This window comes from Micromys minutus, assembly GCF_963924665.1.
Source record: "Micromys minutus genome assembly, chromosome: 17".
Lineage (NCBI taxonomy): Eukaryota > Metazoa > Chordata > Mammalia > Rodentia > Muridae > Micromys > Micromys minutus.
In genome coordinates, this window is record NC_137952.1 from 12,453,764 (window position 1) to 12,476,789 (window position 23,026).

At 47.2% G+C, this 23,026-nt stretch overlaps 1 protein-coding gene across 1 annotated transcript in view; it reads left to right on the plus strand.

The window, feature by feature from the left end:
• Nucleotides 1-23,026, plus strand: part of ABTB2 (ankyrin repeat and BTB domain containing 2) — a 147,113-nt gene that overhangs the window by 111,189 nt on the left and 12,898 nt on the right. The window contains exons 3-5 of the mRNA XM_080930967.1: nucleotides 1,894-2,107; nucleotides 19,026-19,178; nucleotides 20,506-20,671. Of these exons, the coding sequence (XP_080787093.1) occupies nucleotides 1,894-2,107; nucleotides 19,026-19,178; nucleotides 20,506-20,671 (533 nt within the window). The remainder of the gene's footprint in view (nucleotides 1-1,893; nucleotides 2,108-19,025; nucleotides 19,179-20,505; nucleotides 20,672-23,026) is intronic.

The following is a 23,026-nucleotide window of genomic DNA, read 5'->3' on the forward strand; positions in this document are numbered from 1 at the left end:
CTTGATGCCAGTTTCTGCCTCTGAGGAGCTCCAGGGTAGGGTTGGGATCTGGCATTGCAGTACCAGATTCCTCTTATCCTGGAAACTGTGGGGCAGTGTGTGACTGTAGCTAGTGGTTCTGAGAACCTCAGGAGGCCCAGAAAGGATAGAGGGATGTTGGTAACAGGATGTCAGTAATGCTGGTGTAATAAGAGCTTGGTTCTAAAGAGGTCAAGTGCTTCTCAATTATTATTCCTTTGACTCCGAAAAAATTGATTATGTGCTAGCATCTCCATTTCTCAGACAAGGAAACTGAGGCTCTGATCATTACTTAAAGTACACAGACTAGAAGTAGTTAGTTGACCTTTGATCTGAAACCACAAGTATTAGAGTATCATTTTTGATCGAGTTTTTCAGTGATGATTTTTAAGGCTGAGTATTAAAATCACCAAAGGATTTTATGTATTAAAGGCATCAGATCCTGCCCCAGATTAATGCAATCAAGAATCTGTGGACATGGACCAGTATCTGGACACCAGTGTCACCAGCCCTTTTGGCCCTTGGATTAGCCAGAGTCCCCAGGCAACTAAATAATTTGGGGAATGAGAAGAATCAGGAGGGAAAAGACAGTGCCCACCTTGGTTGGGGATAGTACCTGAACGACTGACTCTTCCTGGGTAGGGTGTTCCAGTTGTGGTCATTCTTCGCCATCTCTGTGGCTGTACTAGGAGAATTTGGCAATCAGTAGGCTTAAGTCAGGCCTTAACTATTGTAGTATTTGAAAATGAAACACAGACACAATACTATTTCCTTTACTCATCCTGCATTTCTGACTACCTTGTGTGGGGGAGATTCTGCAGGGCTCTGGAACACAAGAAATGCAGAGTCAGACCCCATAAGCTAAGTGATGGGGGCTGACCGGATAAAGTAATGAACTGTCTGTGCTGGTTCAGTTACTTCATAAGTACAGTTAAAACCTGACCATTGCTGCTACGCTATAGAGTTAGCTGGGTCCCTAAGGCTTCCTGTGGATAGGCCATCTGTGAGGGACTGCTGTGGGCTAAGGGAGGGTGGCCCACAGGAGAGACCCCCCTGAGTTCTCAGGCCTGGAGAACACAAAGGCGCCACTTGTCCTAGGACAGAGGTGCCTGCAGGTGCGTGGGGCAGTTTCAGACCATCCTTTCTCAGCATTGTGGCCTCACACAATGATGGGACATTTCCTGTCAGGAGCTGCTAGGATATTGAAAAGACTAAGAAACACAACACAGGATATGGGGACCTATGACCCCACAGATTCCAGTAAGGCAGGGTAGAGCCCTTGTCACAAAGAAGTTTGTGGGCTTTGGAGTCAACTAGTTGACAGCCCACATACTCTACTGTAGCTTCCTTGTGACCTTATGTTCAGCAAATAAGTCTCAGTGCCTCTGACTAACCATAGGGATATACTTGACCCTCAGTACTGTAAAGATTGAATTGGGTTTCTAATGAGTTGCATCCTCTGTACATAGTTGAGCGTCTAATGGATGGTGGTAGCCATGATCTTCCAAAGTCTCAGGAGTTTGCGCAAGACAGCATTAAGAGAAACTCTCCACAGAGCCTGTGCTTTGGCTGGTTCCCATGGTCAGAGAACAGAGGGAAGTCCCCTAGGGCGGTGGAGAGAGTGGAGATGTTGAAAAGGAAACCACATTAGCATAAGTTCTGGAGGAAGACAGCCCTGCCAAGTGTTTGTAATTCAGCTGTTAAGGCAAGACTGGAAATGAAAGGGAAACCAAATTGCTATTGTGCATCTAGGTGACAGTCTCCTCCTCAGCCTGTTGACTCTGGGGTAAACAGTAATTATACTAAGTGAAGGGAGCTGCTACCCTAGGAGAATGTGGGCTGGCAACTCAGGCTTGTCCTTTGCCTCCTTCCCAGGTGATCTGGTCTCTCGAGCTATGCACCACATGCAGGGGCGCCACCCCCTGTGCCCAGGCACCAGCCCTGCTCGCCAGGCCCGCCAGCCACCACAGCCCATCACGTGGTCCCCCGATGCTCTCCACACACTCTACTACTTCCTGAGGTGTCCACAGATGGAGTCCATGGAGAACCCCAACCTGGATCCCCCAAGAATGACCCTGAATAATGAACGGTAGGTATCATTTCTGCCTAGACACCAAGTAGGTAGGGCAGGAAGCCTCCTGGAGCTAACAGGTCTTCAGGCTGGCTTGGGTGCTCAGACAGATGAAGGCCCGTGTGTAATAGGATATTTCTTTACCCAGGGCAGATGCGTTGTGGGGTCATTGAGGCTGTGAAGTGTACACACACACACACACACACACAAACTTGGTGCTGCGTGTACTTTCCCTGTGAACTTGAAGCTGTGCTCTTTTAAATGGGAAAACCCCTCACTACAAGGCTTCACTTGCCAAAAGAAGGGTGGCCTGGGGTCTTCCCCCGGCTGCCTCTTCAGGTGACATTAGCCTTTTCCGGGGCCTCTGCAGTCTCACATATCCACACTGAGCCGTGCTCTGGCTGATTACAGACAGCTTCCAGGAAGCACTGGCACTCCTGAGGCCATACAGTAATGTTTGGAGCAGAGCAGGTAGAGCTGTGAACCAGATGGCCCAGGTACAAATAGCAACACTGACACTCACTGACATGCATGACCCTTGAGACCTTTGTGCAAGGCTCTGAACCTCACGGTGCTTCACACCCTCCGCTGTAGATAGAGGAGTGAAGACTGCTAAGGATTCCAGGAAGGCCAGTGCTCAGTGAGTGTTTACTGTGTATCGGACACAGTGCAGAGGACATTACAGGTGTGTATTCATATCCTTCACATTACCAGGAAGGAGGTGCTCATTTTATAAATGAGGACACGGAGGCACAGAGAGACTCAGTATCTAGCCGAGACCACAGAGGTGGTACTCATAACCACCCCACCATATAGCCTGTAACTGAAAGAAACACGAAAGGATAGTGGCCTGGCACGCACACAGGACTAATGCTAGCAGTGAATGCTAGCTAGCATCGTTGTTGCTATTACTGTTATCACTATGATGTCAGCATCATTTTCTCTCTGGAAGGCTGAGGAGGCTGCAGCTGGAACCCAAGGCATTCTGAAAGTCAAGCCCATACAGTAGGAGGCGGAGCCAGATCTCAGGCCCTGCACCCCAGCTGTTTCTGCTTTGTAGAGAAAGTGTTGTGGTTGCAAAAGTTGGCTGGGAAGGAACAAGGGCTGGGCAGACTGCATTAGAGAGGGATGAGAGGAGACCTGCTTGCTGTTTGGTAAGGTTCTGGAGAGATGTGAGGTCTAGGCCCAGCCCCCAGCAAAGCCTGTTGCTCGGCTGTGATTCCCACCCCAACCCAAGCATTTTTGTGGCAGCAGCCTCTGGCTTTGCCCCTGGGAATATGCAGTGCCCCCTCCCCCATAATCTTAACAGGCAGTGTAAGGCTTCTCTGTGGCAGGAGTCCATTATCTGCATGTGGTGGTAGCCACTGAGTTTGAATAGTAACATACACATGTGTATGTGTTTAGAAACCAATCATCTAGAAACCACACTCTGAAGCATGAGTCTACTGGTCACAAAGGTATTTTTCCATGAATCATTTCAAACAAGTATTAGATTGGTAGGAAATTGGAACCAGCACTGTGGGAGCAGTGAACTCCAAAATCTTCAAATCTTAATACGGACAAACAGATGCTCCAAAGATTCCAAATGAACTGGTTCCCTCTGCTGATGCAGGTCGTGCTGGGCCGCACACTTTCTTAAACAGGATAGATCCTAAAGGCTGTGGAGTGAGTGCTGGACTGTGCCTCAGAGCCCCTTGAGACTCTGCTACCCCAACATCCTTACCAAAGAGCTGAGGAAATTTGCCTTCCTGTGGTAACTAGAGTTTGCTAGGATTCTAGGGTTTTGTCTTTGTGAGCTCACAACACTCTCCCGACTCTACCTGCTTCCTCCCATGATGCCCTTCCCCTCTCATCTCAGAAGCAACCCAAACTAATGAGAGCCTGTGATTCCAGGTGTGGTGGTCAATATCTACCCTGATGTCTTCCCATGGGGACTGATATCTGGGTCTCTTTGGGATTAAGTGATCTCCTTTACTACTTTGTTCCTAGGGGATTAATTTTGGTGACCTGGGTTTGGTGGTGTGGCTATTCAAGTCTTCTCTATTTTTGTTATAAGAAATATGAGGGACCTTGAGGGACCATAGTGCTGCAGGGGAAGAGACAGCAGCATGCTAGCATCCTTCTTGTGTGGAGCACATTGTGACATTCCCTTCTAAACCTCTGTGTCTCTCTGCAAGGCAACCTTCCCCTAGACCTGTGAGCTCTGTGCTTGGGAAGGGACTTAAAAAAGACAAAAGTAAGAAATGAAAGTCACAAGCAGGACAGGGCTTGTGGAAAGGAGCAGGAAAGCATTCTACTGCTGTGAGTCCGGCAGTATCCAGGAATAGAGTACCCTCTGCGGCAGAGTCCTGACTTCCATCCACGTATCTCTCCTGATGGGGAAAATAAATCACACTGTATGTGTGTGTGTGTGTGTGAGAGAGAGAGAGAGAGAGAGAGAGAGAGAGAGAGAGAGAGAGAGAGAGAGAGATATCATGATGTTCCCTTTAAAGAGCATTCTATCCATTTCTGTTTCTTATGATCATATTTATTAGAAGGGTGGTGTATCAGGCCTGGGATTAACTGGTGAATTACTAGAAGAGATTAGAACTGCACTCCTGAGCCCTGGGCCCTTGGCTTTTCTGCAGTGTTTCAGATTGCTCTTCTCCCTAGCCCTAAAGCTCTCAGATATCATGAGTGTGTCCCAGATTTTAGGTCAACCTCCTCGAGGCCCCTCTAGCCTCATCTGCCTCTCTTCTACCAGGACCCCACTTGTTACCCTTGAGAGCTCTGCCCTCCTAGGATGCCTTGCTCCCTGGCAGCTCAGTGTCACAGCACCAGACAGACACACTAGGCAGGGCCTAGAACACAGGATTAGTCACAGCTGCTGCCCTGTGGGGTGTGTCACTACAAGATTAAGCTTAGAAAGTGAAAGAAGCCCTTGTCAGGGATCCAGAAGTCTGTGGCTCCGTCCCTTGAGGCCTGCAAGATGATGGGCAACCATCTGGCCATGTGGTCCTTGATGGTGGTAGTGTCTGGAGGCAGAGGGTTGGCCAGCTGGAGTGGCAGCCTAGACTATAACTATCTCAGGAATGAGGAGAAGGAGGACTGTGTAGACATGCATGGGAAACAAGAGACCTCTTCTCTTGCCAGCGTTGCTGGAAGATGTCATCAATCATTAAGAATGGAAGGAGACATAGAGCTAAATGTTCCAAGGGGTCAGATTGGGGTAAGGTGACTAGACCTGTGCATCAGAGCCCGGGACCCTGAGGGAGTAAGGCCAGGAAAAAAGAGTGGCAATTATGGTAGGTGGCTACCAGGGTATTTGCTCATAACTTGGGCCCTAGCTCCAGTTCTTTACCTCCCTCCCTCAGCTCTACACAGTGCTTCTCTGTAGAGGCAGATCTCCTCCAAAGGGTTGGAGCCTGGCAGTATCTCAGACCCTACACCAAGAGTGTACTGGGATGGAACCTTGCAAGACTTGATTTCATTGAGTTCATTCAGTTGGTGTAGCCTTATCTAAAGAATAAATTTGGGCTCAAAGATATACTTTTTGAACTCAACCTTGCTGCATTTCAGAACCTTCAGCCATCAGTGTGAGAGGAAGCTTAAGCTTTGTGGCATTGTATTAGGTTGGCTTTCTGGCTCAAAGCCTGCTTAGCTTCAAATCCCCAAGCCAGATGGCCTCATGCCTGTCATTTCATCTTTGTGTCTCAATCCTGCTTAGCATAGGAACAATAGTAGCAACTTTAGGATGTTCTAAGATACACACATACATACATGCATACATACATATCTACACTGTCTATCATGTGGTATATGTGAAGTCTTCATTACCACATTCGGGAGAATCTCTGAGAAGACTAGAATTATCAAAAGACCATGGAAGATCAGACCTGGAGTTTTACCTACTCCTCAGAACACAACCAGAGAAAATTCAGACTTAAGTATGGCTTAAACAACAAAAGCACGGGGCTTCTGGTACTCCTAGATACAAATATAATGGCAAACGTATCCACACTCTAATAGCACACCCCCTACCTAAACCCCAGGCATTACCTGTTCCTATTTAGCAAATGTTTCAGTGTCAGACTGTGGGTTAGTAGTTTGTCATTGGAGAGCATATCCTCAGAGATGTGTTCTAAAAGTCCAGTTCAGCGTTTCTTCTTCCGATTCCTTCTTGATAATATGGGATTCCAGGCCTGCTCCTTTAGGTGGCTCTCCAAGTTCTGGGGACACGACCCTTACACAGATGAGCCCCACAGTGAGGACAGGCATCTCTTTTCCTTTGTTCTATTCCAGATGCAGAAGGGTGATGTTTGGAGGCACCCACCGGTTGGTGTTCAGAATGTTGAGTCTAAGTGGCTCGTTAATCTTTTGCTCAGCTTGCGAAAGTGTTTTCTTACCACATAATAGAGATGATGGCGATGGGAGCTTCATGCTACTGACTTGTCATTCCCTTAAATACCACATCAAGAAGATTTGCAATGTTAAGCTCTTTTCTCCCTGTGTCTTCCCCACTTTTTGTGCATTAAATCTCCATCTGTTTACCCAAAATGGAAGTAAATGAAATAATAGCTATTGAGTGATTTAAGTATTGCTTCCATGTCCCCCCATTTGGCATTTCCAGTAACCTCCAAAAGTACTGGTATGTAGTTTTCAGAGCATACAGCAAGCTGTCTTCTCCCACCCAAGATATACCGTGACATCTCTCCCTCTGTTTTCTATTTTGAAATGACTTTATTTAAGTGTTTATTTACTTGTTTGGCCATTTCTTACTCATTGAAAATGTAAGCATTATGAGTATTCCTTGTTTCTAAGATGTCTTTATCACATAAAACAGTTCCTGAAACACAGTAGGCAGTTAAATATTGTCTTCAGTTAGCAAAATAGAAAGTGGCGCCTAATGACTGGGATCTGTGAAGTTAGGGCAAAGGGATTCCTGCTTTAACATTTACCAGCTATGACTGTAAGTGTTTTAATTTCCCAAATCTCTTACTTGAAATGGAAATGACTTGACCTATTTCCAACTGAATTTGTGGGGATCAAATAAGGTAATACACAGAATAAGCTCCCCATATGTGGTATTGCTAATGATTGTATAAAAGTTATTATCATAAACTTATGGAAGGACAAAAATAGCTAAGTCATGTTTAGTTCACAGATAATCCTAAAACATCAGTAAGCTTAAAAATCAGGTCTACTCAAAGTCTGTATTTTCTCCCCTTTGCTAGTGTACCTCCTTCTGCAGTGTCTGTCTTTACCTTTTTATAACTCAGCAGTAGGTAAGGAACCTAGTGAAGAGCAAAGAGGATGGAGGTAGACCAGATGTCCCAAGTTGAGGACTAAGGTGAAGTGAGAATTGTTTGAAACTAAAGTGTTTGTAGATGTGCTAGGGTTTAGCTATATCAGAGACTACTACCCAAGGATCAAAATAGTCTACAGCCTGAATTTTCTCTGGCCAAGCAAACTATCAGTCATTTTCCAACATTCATTTTGTACTGTGTTCCTGGTCTCCTGCTCATTATGGTTGGGCTACCATGGTACCTGTGTGTGACCTGCTGCCAATGCATATCTAGGAACAATATGATATGATTTGATTATCATTGTTTTGATAAAAAAATCAAGAGTTTAGCTTAGCAGAATATGTCACTCTAACTTTTCCATCGTTTTTCTTGCCCACACTCCAGAGGGGGAAGGGAGTCAGCAGTCACTTCTAGCTCCCTAACAGTTCTTTGCCCATAGCTCTTAGAGGAAACTTTTTTTGTTCCAGTTTACAGCAGACTATAGGTCTGAACAGGACCTGAGGTCCTGAAGAGGACCCACACATGCCAAGGTCTCATCTAGGAAGAGGCAAAGTAGAGCTCAGGCCAGGAATTCTGATTATAACAAACCAGAGACTTCTTACTGTGCACGATGATGAATCTCTTGCCTTCCCCAGACCTCTCCATCAGCTCCGTCCCCTCACTGTGACATGGGTGGCTGGCTCTCAACTGCTTCCCATCAGACTTAGTTTGCTAGCTCTGGGTGGCCAGCCTGAATGTGGGCATCTGCCAACACCCGAGAAGGAGTGAGCCAGGGATCTGGGGCAGACAAAGAAAGTGGCAATGCCAGATAATAGAATATGGAGACAGAACAGGATCCTGGCCAGGCCTCTGACAAGTGCCCCTGCGGGCTGCCTGTTGCCTGGGACTTCCTGTCTCATTGTTGTAACTGCCAGTCTTCACACACAAAAAAAAGAAGACTGGGAACTGCCTAGCCCAGGCTTCATTCATATGGAGGGTTTTTTTTAAACACACGATAGCAACAATCCCTTTTGTATATAGTATGGCTGGGTTTCTGAGAGTGCCTCATATGGGGAAATCCCAGCTCTCAAGGGAACTGATTGTGCTTTTTTTGAGGTGCTTCTGAGGCCTTTCTGGAGATGGTTTAGACCCTGACAGTGAGAGCAGCTAGGAGCTTTGGCAGATCAAGAGCCAGACCAGGCTCGTTTCTGGCCTGCCCTCACCTGCCTTCCAGGCATCTCCTTAGATTTATTCCTTCCCACACAACCCAAATAAGGAGCCTCTCAGCTGGCTATGACTTGCCCTGCCCCCTCCCTTTCCCCTGTTTACTCTGTGCAGTTTTGGAATGGGGTTTTTAATACTTCTTGAGCCTGAGGTGCACCCTTTGAGACTCTGGTGTCCAGCTTCCAGTTCAGAGCCTGTTGAGGTTGTGAGTGCAAAGCTGGGGTCTGTGTAGCATGTAGATGATCCATTACATCTACTTCTCTATCAGCCAGCAGGTTTGATGTGCCCTGTGTGGCAGCTGGAGATCATGAAAGACCCTCAGTACACTTGTCATGTTTTCTAAGGGCCAGTGTAGTTACGTTTGACTGCCGTATGACCTGAATGGTGTGCCTTGGCTTTCACACTGGTAAAACATGAACTGATGACAAACCTCCCTAGCAGGCAGCTAAAGGGTCAGAGGTAATATACAAATGGCCTCAGGCTTGCTTGGCATAAGTTGGTGCCCAGATCCTAGCAATATAGTATGCAATTCAGAAGTCTGTGCCAGAGAATTCGCAGGGCTGCAGTTGGGCTGTAGGTGTAGAAAGCAGGGTTAGATCCAGGAAAGGAGCTTGCCTTTTCTTCCTCATTTGGTAGAACACATGCTTTCTTCAATCCATAGTCTCACCCTTATTTATAGGGTCACTGTTTACCTATCAGGAATGCTTCTCTACCGGTGCTCATCTCTGTCTACCTCAGTTCAACATGTGTTGTTTTTCAGAAATTCACAAAAGCTCTATATGTGACACTTTCAGGTTTGTCACCATTCTTCCCTAGACTGCAGGCAATTGGGGAAGCAGAGATAGTATGATTTCACTCAGCTACATTTGAATAGAAACACCCATTTCAAGGTGTTTCATGAAGTATTTTAAAAGGGCACTATCCCATGCTAAAGCCAGATACTCTCTGGCCCCAGCGGTCTCGCTGCCACCATGACTAGCCCCATGCAGTGACTGCCCATCTTGCGGTTCTCTTGCTGTGGATTCGGCTCATTCACAGCCATCTGTCCCCTGTGGCTAGCTGTCACAAATCCCTATAACCCTGTAAAATCAAAACTCCAGAGGCTTGTAAATTATCAGTCAGATTTATATCAGTAAATTCTCGCCCCACAAAATATCCACACAATGAACTCAAAGCCAATTGATATTGATATAAACTGCCCACCTAAATAAGGCAAATTGTCCTGTACTTATCCATCCCTTATAAGATATTCATAGCTACCTGTGACTTTCTCTTCCTTCATCTTCTTTCCTTCCTCCCTCCCTCTGAATCCACAGCATGAGAGAATCATAAGATGGGTGGTGACTGCATGGGGCTAGCTATGGAAGTGGCAAGATCACCGGGGCCAGATAGTAGCCGGTGTTAGCATGGAATGGTGCCCTTTTAAAACATTTCATGCAACATCAAGGGCCTAGCCCACCATGTTCCCCTGCCCAGCAGGTAGATGTCTATGGGATAAAGAAGTTGTCTTTGGGACAGCTGAGCCCTGGGATTCTGATGAGTCTACCTTCCTGACAGAGGTCAATGAGCTGTGGCAAGTACCCACAAGGGAAAAAGTGCTTGCACAGGTCAAAAGTCCTTGCCTGTCTGGCTTTTAGATGGCGAGAGAATGTATGGTCCTTAGTCAGCTATGTCATGCAAGTATGGGAAGAGAAAGTGGGTCTCTGGCATATGGCAGCACTGGGCCTTGTGGATGAGGTGTGACCTATCGTCCAAGAGAGCCACACCAACAAGGGTTAAAAGAGGCGTGCTGTCACACCCCTACCACGCCATGTGTGGGTAGCAGTGATACTCTGGCCTGCTGGGTCAGTCACCATGCTCCAGGCAGCAATGCTGAGACCTGCTGGCCTGAGAATGGGCCTGATAGCCTCAACTATGAAGGCGTAAGACCCTCCCTGCTGCATGGAAAAGGGTGTGGTGGTGGCCTGCCAGTATTCTTCATTGGTACCTAGACCTCACCCACACAAGATACCACCAGGATTCAAGGCCAGCTGCCAAGGACAGGTGGTTGTGTTCTTTCCATCATGACTCAAGGCTGCACGTTAGCACAACCACATCACCACACCTGCCTCTCCTGTTCCCTACCTTATCCCAGTATTCCAGCTACTTTCCTAGAGCCGCCTTAGCCCCAGTCTGTCTGGTTCTGGGGGGTCCTCATGGGATATGGCCATCTTTTTATCTAGGAATTAATTCTTTTTATCCAAAAAAAAAAAAAAAAAAAAAATTCCTGAAGCCTCCAGGAGCAAAAGACAAGGAAGACCCTCTTAACCTTCAGAGTGCAGCTCAGGAGTGAATGAGCCCCCAAGAACATGAGCCAAGGGCTGAATAAGAAATATGCCCTTTGTTATGAACTCAGTAGATGGCTCCTAATGAAGTTTCTGTGCTGAAAGATGGCAGGAGATTACAGTGAGTCTTAGAAAAATTATACTCAAGGGAAAAGCCTACAAAATCCCACACAAATAAAAGAATACAACCTGGTAAGCCCTGAGAGGGCATGTTGCTGAAGGGGAGCATGGAGGTATGCCAAGCTAGTGGGTGGGAGGAAAGGCCCTTGGAAAACAAGCCATGTGGGCCAGCAGAGGGGCCTCTGTAGAAAAAGATTCTCCAGTCAAGTGCCCTAACACTGTGGGGATGAAGTTCCACTTTATTCCTGGTCATCCCTGTGTTGGCACTCCCCTTCTCTCTCAAAAGTGCTCCAGATTGGGGGACATATTACAGGTGCCTCTCATTGTGAGCCGGGTCACACATTGGTAGAGCCATCATTATTTAAAAATATCCCAAGTAAAAAATTCATTGATCTGGGCACTATTTCATTTTGGGGTTTGCTTTGTGTTACTGTGATTCAGTCTGGTCTTGCTACATAGCAGAGTCCAGTGTTAAATTCGTTCTGTAGGCCGGATGGTCATCAAGTCATGATCCTCTTACCACTGTCTCCCAAGTGCTAGAATTACAGATGTGTGCTGCCATGCCTACATGCCCAAAGGCTGATCGTAAATATAGACAGTATGTAATGAATGTCTGTTGACTACTGAAATAAAAGTAAAACTCATGAGCTGGAGAGATGGCTCGGTGGTTAAGAGCAATGACTGCTCTTCCAGAGGTCCTGAGCTCAAATCCCAGCAACCACATGGTGGCTCACAACCATCTGTGATGGGATCTGATGCCTTCTTCTAGTATGTCTGAAATAAATAAATAAATAAATAAATAAATAAATAAATAAATAAATAAATAAATAAATAAAGTAAAACTCATGATGGCTGTACGGTGCATGTTCATCATATGCCAACATTTAAAATACCATTAGGTAAAGCACGGTAAGCCAGCCAGACATGGCGACACACACCAGTGACTAGGGACATAGTCTACACAGCAAGCTTCAGGTTAGCACTGCATGGTAAGACCTTATCAAAGAGGTGAAGGCAGGCAGCAAGATGGCTTAGCAGGTAGAAGCTTTGCATTCAAGTCTGATCCACATGATAGAAAGAACGGACTTTCTATTGTATTCTACTCTCTCTCTCTCTCTCTCTCTCTCTCTCTCTCTCTCTCTCTCTCACACACACACACACACACACACACACACACAGACACACACACACACAAATGACTCGTAAAATTAAAGCAAAACAAAACAGAGCTAAAAGACAAACGGAGTGGTTGTGAAATATACCCTGAGAAGGACCATGGATGGTGTACACTTCCTGGTTCACACACCCCAGCTCTGCCACAGGCACGTGAATGACACTGGGTCCTTCGTTTGTCCACGTGCAAGACTACGCACTAATAGCAATAGTACTTGCTTTATTAAGTAGCTGTGAGGATTAATTAGTGGATGTAAGGGACTTAAAATTACCTGTCTGTAAAAATTATTCATTGGTGATTGTCTTTTCATCATCATGTCCCAGTTGTCATGCACTTGACTGCACATTCCATTGCTGACAGACTCCTTTGGGACTTCTAGAGCCAGCACTAGCATAAGGCCAGAGAAGGATCATATCTTGCCATGAGTAGGCCATGTTTGAAATTAAAATCCAAATATCATTGAATTTAGTATGGCAAGGCAACCCACCCCAATCCTGGTGGACTGATACAAAGAGTCACTTAAACTCTATGGTTCAAGGCCGGCCTGGACAACAACATAGCAAAGTGGGGGAAAGCCAGACAGGGTGTATACACCTGTGATCCCAGTACCTAAGAGTCAGAGTCAGAAGGATCTAGTATGAAGCATCTGAGCATCTGATCTACAAAGTGAGCTCGGGGCCGGTTAGGGGTACATAACAAGCAAACAAACAGAACCCTAGAAGCCTGGGATATAACTCAGTGGTAGAGCACTTGCTTAGCATGTGCAAGGACCTGAGTTCAATCCCAAGCACTAACAAAACAACAAAAACCTAGAAATCATCACATGTGTAGTATATCAGCCAAGCTTCTCCTAGTTCCTCTAATCTGTACCAGATGAGTTTTAACAAGAAACCGTATCGGCCCCTCCCACAGAAAGCCAAAGCCCCACCTTCAACAGAAGTCACCTGATTCCAAACAGGGATTCTGCTAAGATCTGCCCAGTGTTCTGAGGCAGTGAGGCTCAGCCAGGAGGACATAGGCCTGGGGGTCCAGGGAGAGAAACGTGCTTAGCTCTTATTCCAAGCTAAGCCAAACCATCCTGGTTTACCAGGCAATTCTAGGAAAATAATTAGTCCAAGATGTGAGGCAAACTAGAATCCCTTCCTTTGTGCTGGGTTGGAATCTGACTTCAGTAGGACAATATTGGCTTTATTCTACATGAGCGTTTGGCTTGGTTTGGGGCCACAACAGCTCTGGACATCTTAGGAAAACCAGGAAGAAAGCCTCAGGCTGGCTGCTTCAGAGCCAACCCCAACTCTTCAAGAGAAGTTTCTGTCTGTGGAATCATCACTTGGTGGAAAACTCTGGCAATCTTTGCAACATCTCTATCCTGCTCCCTGCCTGCCCACACAGTAGGATGGAGGAAGGCAAGGGGCAGCATGAGTCACAGTGAGGTCTGTGGAAAGAGGACCCATCCAGGAACCCTATAACTCTACTGTGTCTCCTGCTGAAGGTGGAGAAAAATTGGAGAAACTGATATGTGAGGCCAAAAACCACATCAGCAGTCCCCTGCCTCAGCTCTCAAGCTCCTCAGCTCCTCCTTTCTTAAGCCTCAAGTGCTCTCAGGCTGAGTGAGGTATTACTTAAAGATGATGGAGAAATATCCTTGGGAGTAAACCTAAAACTGATGTCTATGTTCCTACCCTACCAGCCCACGAGTTGTCATGCCCCTACATACACAGGCAAGTAAAACCCTGGCCCAGCCTTCCCAGGTGAAGCTGATGCCTGATCTCATAGCCTCGGCCAGTAGGCATCTCCTGTTCGTCTCTCGGATTCTTCCCGTAAGGGATTCAAAGGGGTAAGGACCTCAGCATATCAGGTTGGGGATGGAGGCATAAGACTTTCTCCTGCCCAGGGTTTGGGTCACATGGCCTATAGGTACAAGCCAGTACCCATCTTCTACCAACCTAACTCGTGTTCCAAGACCCCATCCCACCTCAAGAAAGAACAGAGCCTGCTTTGAGCTAGAAATTGGAGGTGTTTCCTGTTCCATGTTAAAACATTGCTTATGGGACTGTTGTCCTAATAAATCATACATGTGCAGGGGCAAGCATTTTTCCAGGGGCAAGTCTTTTTCCAGGCTGCAGGGATCTCTTAAGTTTTTGGGAGCTGCTGATCCCTTAAAGTTGCACCCTGCTACCACATGTTGGTGACCCACAGGCCTCTGTGACTATGTTTCTTGTAGTCACCTCTCCTGTATAAGTTTCTTTATTGCCAAAGCAAGAGTTTGTGCCTCCAGAAACTTTGTAGCTCACTCTCAACATAGTGGCTGCATTTGTTTTCTGTTTTATAAGCTGGGCTTGAGTGCATAGTGGGCAGGCTGCCTGCAGGCTTACGTGTTTATGCTTGCTGGCAGGGAGAAGGCAGAAAGTCAGCTGACTGTAAGAAGGCTAGAGCTGAGGCAGCCGGATTCCTATGGCCTGTTTTTTTTCCTATTATGTGTTTTCTCTATCAACAGATACTAAAGCAGTAAGAATAGTTAACGTTTATGGAGAACATACCACGTCCCCAATGTTCTTCTGCTGAGCACTCTGTGTATACACTTACAGCTGTCTTGGGAGGTGCTTCTGTAATTTAGACCCATTTTGTTCATATGGAAATTGTGACTAGAAGAAGTGAAGCTACTGGTACAGTCACAGGGTTTTGATCAGTGAGAAAACACATGATCCCAGACAGACAGACAGACAGTCAGTCTCCCTCCATCCTGGCTCTGCTTCATAGGTACAGTTCCTACAGTGAAGAGTCTACAAGTAAAGACAGAGTCTGACCATGGAAGAAAATGTATAAACATTAACCTAACCCCTTCTTTAATAGAAATCTGGGTCCACAGAGGTCAATGGCCTGCCTGGGATTCCATAGCCAGTTCAGTGGTACTGAAGCCACTAGAACTTTCTTTAAAGGAGTATGCTGCCCATGAGGATCCTGGGTCCTTAGGATCCTTTGATCAATGGATGGATGTGAAAGCCCTATGCCATGTTGGGGTTCACAGGGACTGTGTGCCATCAGAACAGAGTTCCAGCTCTGGGCCTGCTGCTGCCTGCCAGCCCTGGGCAGTGTTGTCCTTACGCACTATGCTAGCTGTCTTTTCTGTTGCTATGATAAAACACCCCGACCAAAGGAACTTAGAGACGGAAAAGGTTTATTTCATCTGACAAGTTACAGTTTGTCATGAGGGTAGCCAGGACAGGAACTCAGGCAAAAGCCATGGAGGAACATTGTTTACTGCCTCATGCTTGGCTGGCTTTCTTGGGAGGTTGTCCAGACCTACCTTCCTAGGGATGGTGTTCACAGCGAGCTAGGTTCCCCCACATCAATCATTGATCAAGGCAGCCTCTCACACATGGCCACAGGTTGGTCTGATCTGGACAGTTCCCCAGTTGAGATTCTCTAGTCCCAACTGATTCTAGGTTATGTCAAGTTGACAATGAACTAATCCAGCACAGTGCTAGGGGTAGTAGCACGTACTTTTAAGCTAGCCCTCAAGAGGCAGAGGGAGGCAGACTTCTGTGAGTTTAAGGCCAACCTGGTCTATATAGTGAGTTCTGACACAGCCTGGATTTCAGGGCTTCATAGTGTGATATACACACAACCCTCACCACCTTCTCGCCAAAAAAGGGGGGAGGGGGCAAACAAAAACTCCTAACCACACAAGTACCTGGTGTGATGTGCCAGGAGAGTACAGGGTCAAATTTGTTTTTTTTTTTAAATGCAATGTTTGATTTTTCAATTTCATATTTTGCACAATGTCCAAGGGAGTTTTCCAGAAACTTCTCGGTGTGATGTTGTCACTGTTATTGTTTGTGGGAAGTATTTGTGTGGTTAGCATTTCTCTGTTTTATTCCTTGTTGGTATCATAGATCAGTTCAAGCTCTCTGAGAGTTTCTGTAACTTTTTGGAGTATAAAAAGGGACTTGAGACCAAAAATATGCAAGAATGGCCACTCTGAGCTGTCCTGTCCCGCTTTGTCTCAGCAGGCAGATGGCTGCACAGAGGGGCTTTCCTCAGCCTGAGTGGGGCTCCCGGCCCTGGGCCTGTAGCCAACTGCATTTCAGCACAAAGGGGCTCTCAGCCAACCGCAGCTTTGAGAAACAGAAAAACTTGGAAGGGAAAACTGAGAGTGACATTGAGGAAGACATCAGTTACCCTCAGCCCTACCCCTCCAGGCCCTTCCAGCATAAACCTGCATCCCAGCTGTGGAGACTGGAGTTTTTAGTAGGGATTTTCCAGAAGATCACATAATGCAGGCCTGCTCTTCTCACTGTGCCCAGTGGGCAGGATGAACAGTTAGAAAGGAAGTAGTATTCTGGAAACCCCAGCCCAAGAATAGGAATGTTACCATTAGAGGGGCTGGGAAAGGCTCATGGATTGCTTATCATTTTACCTGCCTAAGGACCACAGGTGGAGGGTGAGGGTGAGTAAGCCATCCTTGGCCTGAAGAGGTTGGTCATGGGCAAGGTCAGTCTTGTTCAGAGACAAGGCACTCATGAATCACAAGAGGCAGAGGGATAATTCCGATTTCTAGAGTATTAATTGTTGTTCAATTCAGGAAATAGATATCACTTGAGGTGTTTTAAATAAGACAACATCGACTACAGAGAATATACACCGACTAAATCACAGAAAGGGCTTAGGAGTAAAGTCTAGACCAGGCAGGCTTCCCGGAATATCTCCACAGACAGTGTGGAGTCTGTCAGTTAGGACTATGTCCACAGCACTGGATTTGAGCATTTATATCCATGGAGAAGTGAGTTAGGACTCAGACTGGGCTCTTTTTGGAGATAGATTGTTTCCACTACTGCTGTCTCTGCCTCTAGCACACAAGGAAAATAGAGTCCAGATACAAGAATGCATAGGAAGAGAGAAAAAGAGGCTCTATCCTCCACTGCATCCTCTACCTAGTGAGCTAGTGGGGCACAAGGACTAGGGCATGTGCTTCCTGAACAGCCTCTTGGAGCTTGGCTTAGAGCAGTGCTTCCACTCCTGTGGGTCACAACCCATTTGGCAGCCCTCTATCTCCAAAAGTATTCATAGTACAATTAATAACAGTAGCAAAATCACAGTTAAGAAGTAGCAACGAAAATAATTTTAAGGTTGGGAGTCACCAACCAGAACACGAGGAACTGTATTAAAGGGTCTCAGCATTAAGAAGCTTGAGAACCATGGCTTTGGCTTTAGAAGGACTGGAATGTGCTCAGTTAGAGGTTTAACAGTATAGCTAGGCTTGGTGATGCCTGCAGTCCCAGAATTTAGGAGGCTGAGGCAAGAGAAACACAAGTTAGGCCACCTGGACTACATAGTAAGATAGATACACACACACACACACACACACACACACACACACACACACACACACACACACATTAATAGCTATACTCTGCTCTTTGCTGTGTGAATAGAAACTCATGAACAATCAGTTTTCAGTGCAATAATTTAAATAAAGCCTTCTCTGTGGGCCAAGGGCTAAGGACATCTGTGGACATCACTCTGCTCTGCCTTGTAATGTAAGAATCGAAGAATTCACAGGTATTTGAGGGGGTTTCAAATGGACAGTAATCGGGGTAGATCTTGCAGAAAGTGATAATTCAGGAATGATCATTTTTGCTTCCGAGATTACACAAGTTCCCCCAAATAGTCCCGCTTCCTGTGTGACTCAACACCATGCTCCTGAAAATAAGACTTTTTTTTTTTTTTTTTTTTTTTTTTTTTTTTTTGAGACAGTACTCCTGTAGCCTAGGCTAGCCTCAAACTCACTCAATGGTCAAGGGTGGCCTTGAACCCTGCCTCCATCTCTCAAGTGCTGGGATTACAGGTGAATGCCACCACCCTTGGCTTCAGAAATAGACTGACATCATCCTTTTCTTTGCAGTAACACGACCTGGTCTGAGTAAAAACCTGCATATGTTAATGCTAAGTAACAGGTGCTAACTCATAGTCTTGGTCTGTCAACAAACATCTATTGAAAACTGTAGCAGTGAATCAGTTAACCATTTGACTCTGGCAGGTTACATGCATGCTGCCCAGGAGCCCTCTGGATTCTCGAAAGACACGCACATGCCAGCTAATTTTGATGTGCCTTGACTAGCTCAATGACTGGGCATTTCTAGTCCTCTTCTGGGCTAGCATGCACTTTCCTCCTATATTCCTGGCTTAACACCTTCTAAATCTATGTTTTATCTTTACTGCCCTGTTACCTTCTGAGCAGCCCCCTTCCCCCTTAGGGCCACTTTCTCTTTCCACCTACTTTGCTGGATGATTTTCTTCTGCAGCTCTTAAATCTGATCCCTCTCCCTCTGGGTCATGGGGATTCTCCTCTTCCCCTCTCTCCCAGACCCTTGCCCTCTGTAATCTAAAAATCCCGCCTCTGTCTTTCTGCTCAGCCATTGGCTGTATGGCAATTCTTTATTATCAATTGAAGCCAGCTGGGGGCAGGGTCTGGAAGCACAGCTTTTGGGAGCCAGAATAAGACAAAGCATTAGAACCAGTTCCCAACAAAAAAACCAAAAAAACCTGTTGGGCTAGGCCCTGGGTGAATACAGAGATGAAAAAGGCATCATTCCCGACCTTAGACCAGTGGGGATGATGGGACATGTGCCATGCTGGGAGAGTTCTAGGGGCTGTTATAGTAGGACTGAGAGGTTAGGTGAGAGGTTGGGTGGCAAGAGGTACTATTGGAACTGTCCTTTAATGATAAAGCAAGTCTGGCAAGGCTATTTTCTGAGACTGTGTTGAGGGCCCCCTCTGTGTGCGGGGAGCACTACACCCAGACCTGACCTCTCTCTGCTGCCTCACAGGCCCTTCATGCTGCTGCCACCACTGATGGAGTGGATGCGGGTGGCCATCACCTACGCAGAACACCGCCGCAGCCTCACCGTGGACAGTGGCGATATCCGGCAGGCAGCCCGGCTGCTGCTACCAGGCTTGGACTGCGAGCCCCGCCAACTCAAGTATGGAGCCCAAAAGAACGGAGCGGGGCACAACATCTATGTCCCATCACCTATAGGACCTCTCTGTTCTCTGCTTCTTCTAGTGGCTGGGTGGGCGTCAGAGCAAGGTCACACCAAATGCCACAGCCAGGTGTGGGAAGAGATTTGTTCTAGGCTTTGTCTGTAACCACTGGAGTGTACGCAGAACACACACCTTTGAATTTGGGCTGGAGTGCACATGGAGTACGAGTCTGGGGTCCTGACTGGGGAGGCTCTCTCCTCTGGCCCTCTACTCACCATGGCTCTCCTTTTCAAACCCTGTGCTGAGCTCTTCTGCATTATGCCTTGTATCTCAGTCATCGTTTAGCTCAGCCCAACGCTAAAGAGGGCTCTAGTGCCCTGTTACAGATGCAGAGACTGCAGGTCAGAGAGGAACAGCAGCTTGTCTGCAGATGTGCCTAAATCTGAGATCATGTTCATATGCCTTCCCACAGTAACCCCTCCTATAGACAGGCCTGCTGCAGAAGCTCTTCATGGGTGAGCTGCTGGCTATCCCTAGCCTGGCCTGGCCTGAGGGGTGCTTGAATTTGTTTTCTGACTGTGTCAGAACCATACTATAGACATGAATTTTTACAAACTTTGATCTAATTCAAGGATTCAGATAGGAGCTCTTAAAATGCTCTGTCTGGTAAAATCTATGGTATATAGATTTTTATCTATAATGGTCCTTAGTAGGTTGAGTTGAAGGCTCATGGGATTCTAAGCCTCTTCCTGCCGTGTCTTTGGTACTTTGGGGTCTTACCAGGCAACCTGAAGAGATGCAGGAAATCTAGACATTGGCAGCAATGCCTGCTTCATGAGCTGAAGGTCAGCCTGCTTGTGCTATGGCCAAATACTAAGGCCCAGGCCCAGGCACTAGCTCTGATCAGCTTCCTCCTCCTCAAGGGACTCTGAGAACTTGCTCCAACAGATGACAGGTCTCAAGAGCTCAGTCCATTGCCTTAACCCATGTGTAGGGAAGCCGAGCTTTGCTCTCTGTAAGGCAATGGTTCTCAACCAAACCCCTTTGCTGTCTCCAAAAACTTTACATCCTGATTCATAACAGTAAGCCAAATTACATCTTGGAAGTAACAGTGAAAATAATGTTATGGTCAGGGTCGCCACAACATGAGGATCTGTATTAAAAGGTCACAGGATTAGAAAGGTTGAGAAGCACGGACCTAGGGCAAGAACAGAGCAAGGCCAGTCATAGCTGACTTCTGCACAATTCAGTCCTCCCATCCAGCCAGCCCCAACTGTGTCTTGTGTCACGGTCACACTCACGCACCTCTTGGTCTCTCCCGCACAGACCCGAGTGCTGCTTTAGTTCCTTCCGGAGGCTGGACGCTCAAGCTGCTACTGAACGCTTCAACCAGGACCTGGGCTTCCGCATGCTCAACTGTGGGAGAACAGACCTCATCAGCCAGGCCATCGAGGCCCTGGGCCCAGATGGGGTGAACACAATGGATGACCAGGTACCTTCTTCAGACTCTTCTAGGTCTAGTGTAGAGAGCAACTCAGAACTAGGCTAGGGTGGGAGACACAGTCCCAGTCCCTGCGTCCTGAGCCTGACTGGGACTTACTCAGTCAGCTCTGGGCCTCAGGCTCCTGACAGATGGTTAGTCTGGGTCCCCCAAACCTCCTGGACAACCATGGTAGTGTGGATTCTGTTTCCCTGGTTGGAAGGCCAGCAACTGCCGTAGATGAGGCAGGGCTGAGGAAGAATCTAGTGAAGATTTGGACTGTAGACTCGGTAGCAAACCATGGGACATAATTACTGGCATGCGAATGGGACTGTGTGCCAGCCACTCACAAGCTCCAGAGAAACCAGGACTAGGGGTGACACTGGTGACAAGAATAAGAAGTGAGCAGTTAAGCCAGGGGTGGAAGTGCAACTGGAGTCAACAGCACACAGCAGCTGTAGCAGGACAATCACGAGTTCAAGGCCAGCTTAGGGTACACCTGGACTACAGAGCGAGCTCCCGTCACAATAAAACTGAATGCTGAGGATCTAGTTCACTGGCAGAGTATCGCCCTAACGAGTGCAAGGCCCTCGGTTCAGTCTCCAGCACCAAAAGGGAAAGGAGGAGAATGGTAAACACGTAAAACAAAGCACTTTAAAGAGAAGTACCAAGGAGCAACATAAGCGGAGGAAGGGCGGTAAATACTGGGGTGAAGTCTGACTTACAGAAGAGACCTACATCTACACGCCCACTGCGGAGTGTTTATGGGGCACTGTTTGGGGATCGGTTCCTGTGTTCCAAATGGCACTGTGTGGTTTGGAAACCCATCCAAAAGCCTGGGGACATCCAGGCTGTCATGGAGGGTCAAACACTGTGTCAGATGCCTTGACGGCGCAACCCAGAGACTGGAGCAGCAGCTGAAGCGAGAGGCTGGGAGTGCTTTGCAGGGCTGAAACTGAGCCTGTAGGGAGGGTGGGGTTGGGTGCAGCTGAAGAACAGGGAAGGGGTGAGGCGGCTGCCAGCAAGTGTGGCAGGGCTAGGGCTGAGGCGTGTCTGGCACAGGGGCGAACATCAGGCTGGTGTTGGTTGCATTCAGGCACAGATGCAAGGACTGTGTGGGAGCCTTGTCCCTGATGTTCGCTTCCTCGGGGAATGCGGAGTTGAAGCCCAGGCATTTATGCTTCAGATTGTTGAAGGCTTTAGTCTACTCACAGCTGAGGTACCTTGACGAGATCCCCCACCACCAAAGGGGCCTTGCTTTCCTCTCCTCAGAGTGGAGTGACAGTGCCTGCGTTAGAGCAGTTGGTAGGCTTTTCTGTCAGGGCTTAGCACACGCTCACCGTGGCTCTAGTCAATATGACTGTTGCTGCCGTTGCATTATTGTCAAAACGATGACGATTCACCTTGGAATCTGGTCTTTAGCCCTCTGTCTGTGCCTAAGGACACCATTAAAAAGGAGCTTCCCACTCCAGCTCTGGGCCTGGTTTATTTATGCTCTGAATGTGTAAGATGTGTGGAGAAAAAAAATGTCATTATATACTGTGTGTGGGCGGGGGGTGGGGGGTGGAACAAGGCCAAATTTCCATCATGCCGCCACTGGCTTTTCTGTAGGTGCTCAGAGCATTGTTGCTCTCTGAACCTTGGTATTTAGAAACAGATGCATAGGTAAACAGGCTGCTCGCCCCATGATTAATCTCAAGCCATTTCCTTATCTCCAGGAACTAGACAAGGATTTATGAGCTAAGAAGATCTTCTCTCCACACAAATAACCTAATAAATAATATCACAGAGCACCAGACAAGTGCTTGCCAGGACCCAGCCGCAGAATGCACATTACACCGTTGCTTTTGCCATCAGACTCCCTGCTAAGTGCCCGTGTAGATCCAGTGAGGGAGCAGACACAGCTCGCAGTATGTCCGTACTGCTCATTAGCACAAGATATGCTCAAACGGTCTCCACAAAGACTGCTGAGCACAAGCTTCAGCAGTTCATGGACACCCGGGTTCCAGATCTTACTTGTTCTGGGACTTTGGAGTTAACTCCCCTTCTCTGTCCCACATGCATACAAGGAGGATAACAACAGAAGCCCCGTAGTAACAGCACAGTGATTAAATGAAATAACTGCATATAAGTCACTTCCTACAGTGAATCCAGGCACTGGCCTGTGAAAGGCTGTGTGCAGTTAACTCCACTCGGGGTTGTAAGCTTACTGTGTATGTGCTGAGCACTGTGTATACTAATACCTTTCTACAACCAGCTGAGGCACACATTGTTTCTGTGCTCTAAGATGAAGAAACCGAGGCAGAGAGGATACACTGGGCCTAGGATCCGGCTGCACTGTCCGGCACATAGGCCATATATTTCTCA